At 35.8% G+C, this 8,354-nt stretch overlaps 2 protein-coding genes across 2 annotated transcripts; both read left to right on the forward strand.

Moving 5' to 3' along the window:
* Nucleotides 1–7: 7 nt before the first annotated feature.
* LOC126754645 (uncharacterized) lies at nt 8–3,503 on the forward strand. The gene is made up of 2 exons (XM_050466768.1): nt 8–984; nt 2,610–3,503. Exons 1-2 carry the CDS (start codon nt 686–688, stop codon nt 2,755–2,757), a joined length of 447 nt encoding a protein of 148 aa, XP_050322725.1. The 5' UTR covers nt 8–685; the 3' UTR covers nt 2,758–3,503.
* A 1,447-nt stretch (nt 3,504–4,950) lies between these two features.
* LOC126754655 (uncharacterized) lies at nt 4,951–5,744 on the forward strand. Its single transcript, XM_050466783.1, has 2 exons — nt 4,951–5,111; nt 5,334–5,744. Exon 2 carries the CDS (start codon nt 5,355–5,357, stop codon nt 5,559–5,561), a length of 207 nt encoding a protein of 68 aa, XP_050322740.1. The 5' UTR covers nt 4,951–5,111; nt 5,334–5,354; the 3' UTR covers nt 5,562–5,744.
* Nucleotides 5,745–8,354: the final 2,610 nt, after the last annotated feature.

Here is an 8,354-nt window from a genome sequence, read left to right on the forward strand (position 1 = left end):
AAAGAAAAAACGAAAAAGTGCACTCGGAACCGTGCAATATTAGCTAAATAACAAAGCCAATAACGAAAGTTACCAAATAAAGTAATAATAAAAATACTAATTAATAAAATAAGCAGTCTCATCCAGAATCTAGGTTTAATTAATTAAAAGTGCAATAATAAATATGCATTTGTTTATAGTGCGCGCTCTCGAAAATACCTTTTAAATCGAGTAATTCAAAAATATATTTTTTTGAAACTTATATTTTAGTTTGTAAACACTAAAAATAATACTCTATTGGCGTGAACCGTGCACAACGACTCTCACAATCTCTCGATCGACCAGATCTTTTTCCCACTCTGAGCAGCAGCTCTATTAGGTGCTCTGAGAAGCTAGACGTGGGTGGTAGCGTGAAAACTTTCGCTTTCTTCACTCATATATGAGAATTATATCAATTCTCTTTCACTCACCTGTTTACTCTCTCGCACGCTCGCTTGCCTACTCCTAGCGTTCACTGTTGACCTCAACTGAGATATTTGTTAGCCGTTCGACTTTAGTACGTTTCTTTAATTGCCGGACGTGTAATCATTGCGCTCGAACAAACAATTCTTTTTTCTACATTTTTTTCGCGAGAAATCTAATTTATACTAAGTAAAACCAAAGTGAGTGCGTTTTTTTACTTATAATTTCATATAACGATTAAAGCATGATGTCGGAATCCAACTCCACGCCGACTACACCCGCAATCGAAGACAGCAACAACACACCTGCCGCGGCGGATAAAAATGCCAAGAAGCCTTTGTCTGAGAAGGAGCTGAAGAAACTGAAGGAGCAGCATATTTATAATAATTTCGCTACACCACTCATTGGCACCTACCTCAATTTGCCGCAGGAATCGGTAATGTTGAAGTGTCCTGCTTGCGGCATTGTTGAAATGACACAAGTCGAAAACGATATGAAATGGTGGGCGACGGAGATAAATCGTTTCGTTGGCTGTTTGTGGGTGTAAGTGTTCCATTTATTTATTAACAAGATTTCTGAGTGTGAAAAAGTGTTGGTGTGGTGAGGATTTTAGAAATTAAGTTTAATTGACGAAGTAATGGTAATTAGTAAATAGAATAGTTACAAAAACCACTAGAAATATTTAGTAAGTTACATATACGAAGTAATTTCTTTGCTTACGATTTTGACATCTTGGCGGGGCAGCTTTCATACTTTCATCCAGCAGGTTGATGCCAGGACTCAGCCACAAAGTTCCTCTCCCACCACGAATCCCACACCAAACTTGCGCTCCTATATATGACCACCGAAGTAAATGCCATAAGGACCTACCCGAATGAGTCCTTGCCCGTCCATCGTACTTCTTGGACGGTGGTGTTGTCAGCCTTTATTTTGACAAGGACATCAACCAGCTGGGCAGTATCACCTTCCCAATTAACCAGACACTCCAGGTGCATGCCCTTAAATCGTAATGGGCAGGGATGGTTCGTCTTCTCACTTTAGCTCGCTTTCAAACGTATGTTCTTTGGCTACCCTGAGGATACTTGGTCTAAGACCGAAAGTCGTTAGCTGCTTGAGCAATATTTGAAAGAATCGTTTCTGGCCACTCCCTAGTGAAGGGCGCTCAGAGAACTTTCCTCACTTGCGTAAATTTCTACACTTGACTCCTTCCTCCCATATTTTTAAGTATCTATATATTTTAACACTCAAGTCCTTGTGTGGAAAGCTTTTTTATTTGACAAGGGATCTTCACAAAATTTAGTATGGGTTACAGCCTATGGCAAAGTTGCAATTTCCGATAAAATTGTTTAGATTAGGTCTCTTTAACTTATAGCTCCCATATAAACTGAAAGATCGCAATCAAGTGCTTGTATGGCAAATCTTAAGTAATATTTGACATGATGTCTTTAAAAAATTTACACAAATTCTTATCTAAGACAATCTACAATATCCGCTCAAATCGGACGCATATAGCTGTCATTTAAACTGGCCGAACAAAATCAATATAACGATTTCTTTATATACTTATCTATTTTAAGAAATGCATCTCTCAAGAGTATTTTGTATAGTATGTATATAGAAAAAATAACGCCAGTTATTTTTGACATTTACTTTTTGAAGATAATTTCATTTAAATGTCTTGCCACACAGCTCGCGATTCTATGGCCATTTTGAGGGAAAACTTCGGAGAACATCTCAAGAAATGGACCCGTAAGTTGGCCACCAAGATCATGCGATTTAACGCCTTTAGACTAGGTTGTCTTTTCTATTTCGGGATTAAAGAGCAAAAGCAAATTTTAATTGCCGAAAATTGCTTTATTGTTATTCAAAATATTCTTCATTAAGATCTATACACTTTTGCATGCGTTTGAACCAATGATCGAAACACTTTGGCTGCTCTGATTGAGGTATCTCCAAAATTAGTCAGTTGTCGTATAATGTTGACCTGAGTGATCCATCTGGTTGTCAAATCTCGAAATATTAAAGGCAACCTAGATATGAGCTACATTTAAACAAGTATTATATTCAAATAAATATTTTTAGATTTACATATGTTAAAAGAATTGCTACAAAGATCTTTTTAAAACAATTTATTCTACTGTGATTTTATCCCTATATTTTACTTCCAGTACATTTTGCTGTTGCTGCTGTATGGACTACTTTATACCATGTAAACAAACGGATCGCAATCATTATTGTAAGAATTGCGGTTGCTACTTTGGCCGCGCTATGAAGCACTCAGCAATCAAACCGAAGAAGCTGGCTGCTACGTCATGAGGTGGTTGCCACCCACACGTACACTCACTTAGTTGGAGAATACATACTCGTACATATTCCTTTACTGCCAAGGAGGCCGATTAACGAAAAACGCAAAACAAAAAGAAAAAGTAATATTAAAAAAATAAAATTAATAAAAATATCTGCTTTCCACTTTTTGTCTTCATGAAAACGCTCGAAAATATGTAGCATAAAACTGTAATTAAGCGCACATATTTACATACGTATATATTTTATTTGTAATTAATTCTTTTTTTACATTAAGCCTTGAAAAATACATAGTATCATAGCATTGGCATATGTAATATGGATCTTGTGTTTTTTTGCTTTCCCAATTTAATTTTTTTGTCTTGTTAACATTTTATAGAGCTAAATTTAAGCGGTCTCTTGGCTTGATTTTATAATCGTGTCAAGAGCACGCAATTTGTTAGTTTATCTAAATTTTCTTCGACTTTTGAGTATCAATTATGTCAAAAGGTTAAATTGTTTTTCTACAAGCTCATTATTTTCCAATAAATGTGTCTCATTAGATTTTATTTACTCTTGTGTGACCTATTTTTAATTACAAATAAAGAAGAAAAAGCGTCTGCATAATTGAGTAAAATTATCATGATGCATTAATTTGAACGATTAAATGACAAATTTCGTCTTCAATAAATACCGTACGGTAGAAAACCAGAAAAAGCTGTATTGAAGCAGAAGGAGACTATTTTGAATAAAATAAACTGATTTTGCCGAAAAAATCATTTGTTCTGTTTTTTTGTTTTAAGTCCTGTTTACTTTGGAACGCTCCTTGTAGGCCCTAGTTCCGGCATTCACATTTTTATTCGACGAACATTTCTTCCCAGCGAGCATTCCTTTCAGATTTGTAAAATAACGCTATGCAATAGTCGTTGTTGGATGGTTCTTCTGAGGGAACTCATTATCAAGCCAAGATTCCGCTTCAACCTAATGTTTTCCTCATCAAAAAGCGATATTTTATCAACACCTCAAATTCCCTCTTCGTTTTTGCGATTGCGCTGAGACCGGGTACGGGAACAAGTCGGATAATAAAATATCTTGATGATATTGATAAAGCACGCATTGCATCTCTTATCCAACGACTTCGTTCCGCTCACATATGCCTCCCACCAGGATAAGGTTCAGCGATTAAGTGGTCTAGATTGTCAGGTATGCAATCGAGGTGGAGTTGAGTGAAGAGCGGAGTGGACCTTAGTCTACAGGTACGGCGTTTTCCTGAACACAATCCACCACAAAACAACCCAAAAAAATATTATGGGCTTCGCTACGGTTTCATACAGCCAGAACCCCACTTTTGATAAGATCTTGCATCCATACTTTTTCACTCTCTTCTAAATATTTGGCTTTCCAGGGGCCTCATTCATCAAGTTCCTTCAATAGGCCATAGGTCCATGGGGAAGAGAAAGCCACCTTCCGGAGTACCCCTTTACGAAGTGCACATGCATGACCCCACTACCCCACAATAGCTCAAAGACAGATCAAAGGAAACTATAGATGATGCGCTCAAATTTACCTCGAGCTCAAATAATTGTCTCCTGCTGTACGTTAGGAAAGCCTCCATAACTTCAATAATGGTACCAACCACATAGTCTTTTCGTTTAAGGGCTCCCTCAAGCTATGACACTACCGATTGCAAGACAATGTTGACTGAGTTTGTTGGTATCGTGCTTTTAAATATAATTCTAACCTTAGCAAAATAAAAAAATCTTTCATCAAATTTAAAAATTTCATTTGTTGGCTAAAGTAATAAGTAAGGTAAGTAATTTTCTGTATTCCCGCTTTTCCCTTTGCCGTTTATATTTTTCACTTAAAGCCTGTTCCAATTGTATTTTAATTTTCTCTTCTTTGTTGGCATAAAAATAGCAACATAAATTTAAGCGAATGGTAACGAATGTACAGCGTTCAGTGGTGGCGTGTGGTTGCTGCTCGAGAACGTTTATTTTATGCCGTCGGATGCTTTCGACATTGAGGCGTTGGCGGTTGTTCGCGGATTGCTCATCACTGCTCGCCAATATTGTTTTGCGGCAATGCAGGCACACTTTTTCAATTGATGTATTGAGGCCTGAGGTATATTTGTGTATACAGCGTGTGTGTGTGAATGTGGAGGTGACTGACAGCGGAGCAAACGAGCGACAGTCAACAAAAGTGACCAAATATTTGAGTAACTGCAGAATGCCAACAAATACAAGTGGTTGCGGCTGCTCGCCGGTGCTCAGTGGCTAGCTCGCGGGTCTGGTTGGGTTTAGTATAGAACAAAGCGTGCTCACAGTCGCAAGTATTTACATACAATCGTGTTGTGTCGTCACTGTTTCGGTTGTACAGCGAATTATCGGGTTTGTTTTAATTCTTTGTTTTTGAATTTTTAAAACAATTACTTTTATTTATGTAATACTTTAAAATTTTTTTAACATATTTTTTATAATTTCAATATTTTTTAATTTTTTTTTCATAATTTTTATTTTCTTCACTGTTTTTAATTTTTCAAATTTTATTCGTTTTTTTTATTTATTTTTTTTGTAACATTTTCACGCTTCAACAACTTTTTCTCACCTTAGTTTGACGCTATCCAATTAGTTATGGTTCAGCCACAACAGAAGCTGCCCATCGTTCCGCAGCCAACTTACTTTGCTGTAGGTCCCCAGCCGCATGAGGTCACCTGCCCCTATTGTAAGGCGACGGCTAAGACCGTGATGCAGCGTCCAATACTGCGCTGCTTCAGTCGACGGCATTACTGTTCCGAGTGCGGTGAATATTTGGGCACATATCGGCGGCCGCAACTTTGAGTTGATTTCTTGCCTTCTATTGGATTGTAGACAACCAAACTATATATTTATGTATGTCTGTAACTTTTTATATTTGTGTATGTATTTGCATACTTTTAAGGTTTTCTGAATATTTAACACAATTTCCTGAGTATACATTTTAAATCATAATGAATAATGAATGTTTTTGAAATTTTAGTCATATTTGCTTGTGTGCGAATATTTTGTGTTATTTCTCCATTCGTTTTATTTTTTAATTTCCCCTTGTTTTTGAATAAAATATGCATACTAAATGCATATTATGTGTCGGTTTTATGACATGCCAACCGACTGTTAGATATTTTTCAAAACTGTCGATAAAGTGAAATCTTTTAGCGTTCACTGTCACAATGGAAACTCTACTGTGGCTGCATATATGTAATTGAAATGATCATTAATAAAGGATTTATTTTTTTTTAATTTTTTGCAGATATTTTGAACTAGTAATGTATTTGAAAATAATCCAACTTACTCTTAAAATTTAGTTTAATGACACACAAAAATATCTTTTTCCATTCTTTTAAAGTGTAAACAAGAAAAAAACGTTAACTTCGGTTAACTTTATAAAACTCTTCCTATGTGCATTTTTTGGAGCATAATAGGATATTTTTTCCGATTTTGATCGGTTGGTTTGAATGATAGCTATAATCTATAGAGGTCCGATCTAAAAATTTATTTGGATATTGTAGGGATGCATTGGATAATAACCTCTGCCAAATTTCGTGTAGATACCTCGACAGATAAAAGAGTTTTCCATACAAACACTTGAGTTTGATCGGCCAGTTGTAGCACAGAGACGGACGTGGCTAAGTCCATTGAGCTCGACACGCTGATCATTTATAGTGACAAAAAATTAAATTCCCCGGATATGTGATGTATCCTTGAGAATGTTGGAAAAGGTTTACGGTGCTTTAATTTTTAAAGAGGGAGGTAGAGGGATCGTTGTAGACATTCCCCGTTCTGGACGACCTTCGACCGCTTCAACTGATGAAAATACTAAAAAAGCGAAGGATACCGTGCTTGAAAATCGTCTGGCAAGTGTTAAAGAGATGGCAAAAGAGCTCGACATTTCTTTCGAGTCCGTTCGAGTCATTTTGGAGGATATTTTTGGTATGAAACGGATTCTTGCTCGACTCGTCCCGATTAAGCGGAATTATTTTTTTAAAGAGTATCGTAAAAAGATATCTTTGGACATGCTTAGTCGTGCGAATTCCGATCCTACATTCATGGAGAGCACTAAAAGTGCCGCTGAGACTTGGAATCAGAAGATAATCTTGTCTACTCCACATATAAACGTACTAAAAGTGCGATATATCAATAACTAAATACGACAGATTCATAAAATTGTACACACAATTTTAGTATTAGACGGGTTTTTTTATTGTAAAATCACATATCTCGATTTCGACTAAATTTTGTACGTTACACTCTTCTCATATTTTTATGTCATATTGTGAAAAGAAGCGAAATCGAACACAATTACGCCTACTTCCCTTGTAACACAGTTTTAAATTCCATTTGATTCTTTCACTTCCTTTGCACAAAACCAAAAGCAATTGACATAACGGGATAAAACGTTGTATTACTAATTCCTTTAAAGTACGCAAGCAAACCGGGTATGTGGACTCCAGTATCTATTGTGGAGTTTTGACCGCAAACATCAGTTAATGTGTGGGATATCCATTCAAAATTCTGAGAAAATCATTTCCTTATAATAGTATCTCTGTATATTAAAAATAGATTGAATCGGGGCAATACTTCCCTTGGTCCCCATATACCTAATATAAAGATTTTCGAACAATGGGCCAACGATTGGTGACTGCATGTAATGTACCTTAATGAAAACCAGGGAAATTTTTTTTAGTATGTGGCATGTTAATAGTAAGTATTACTCGTTAAAATAGATAAAATAGGGTCAATACTACCCCTAATGCGGCAAATTGTAAGTTGCAAGAGTATGAAATGTTCGGTCGGTTACATCGGAACTTAGGCATTCCTTACTTGTTGTTTCTTCTATTTCAGCACTTACAGTAATATTTTCTGCATTATGGTTGCACAATCTCTGATCTTCATACATATGTATATGGATGCAGATTGAGTACTTTTAATTCGACTAGTTCGCTATTAGTTAATATAAATATTAATTGTCTTATCTGTATAATTGGAAAATAATTCTTCTCTCATATGAACTCTCGCATGACTATTACCAAATACAGAAACAATAAATTCTTTTGTTTATACTATTTTTATATAACTCACTGTCGCCTACGAAAAATAACAAATGTGGCTGATGTCACCTACAAATTGAAGTGATATGTTGCACGTTGAGCATTCGAAGAATATTAGTTAATTTGTCGTGATCTTCAAGAAAGTAAATAATCATGCCAGTATGTGTACATATGTATGAATGCTTATGAATACGTAAGGGTATCTACATATGTCACTGTATACAATGCTCTCAGTTAAATTTAAATTTTTTATGGAGAGTGGTAAGTACATATACTTATATCATCAAAATCATACTAGTTTAGGTAATTCGAGTAGTAATTTGTTATATACAGAAATTTCTATAACAACAATTGTATTAATACGGTTTAACTGAGATGTAAGTATATGTAAAATGTCTAATAACAAGAGCGACGTTAAAATGAAAAAAGGACACTCACTTGCATATTTCCTCCTATCTACGCCTATTTTCGATGACCCGGAGCAGGCTTTCGACTAGAATTTCGGCATTAGTGCAATGAATATAGTCTTCGAGCTCCTCGAGCGTTG

The sequence above is a fragment of the Bactrocera neohumeralis genome, chromosome 4, assembly GCF_024586455.1.
Source record: "Bactrocera neohumeralis isolate Rockhampton chromosome 4, APGP_CSIRO_Bneo_wtdbg2-racon-allhic-juicebox.fasta_v2, whole genome shotgun sequence".
NCBI lineage: Eukaryota > Metazoa > Arthropoda > Insecta > Diptera > Tephritidae > Bactrocera > Bactrocera neohumeralis.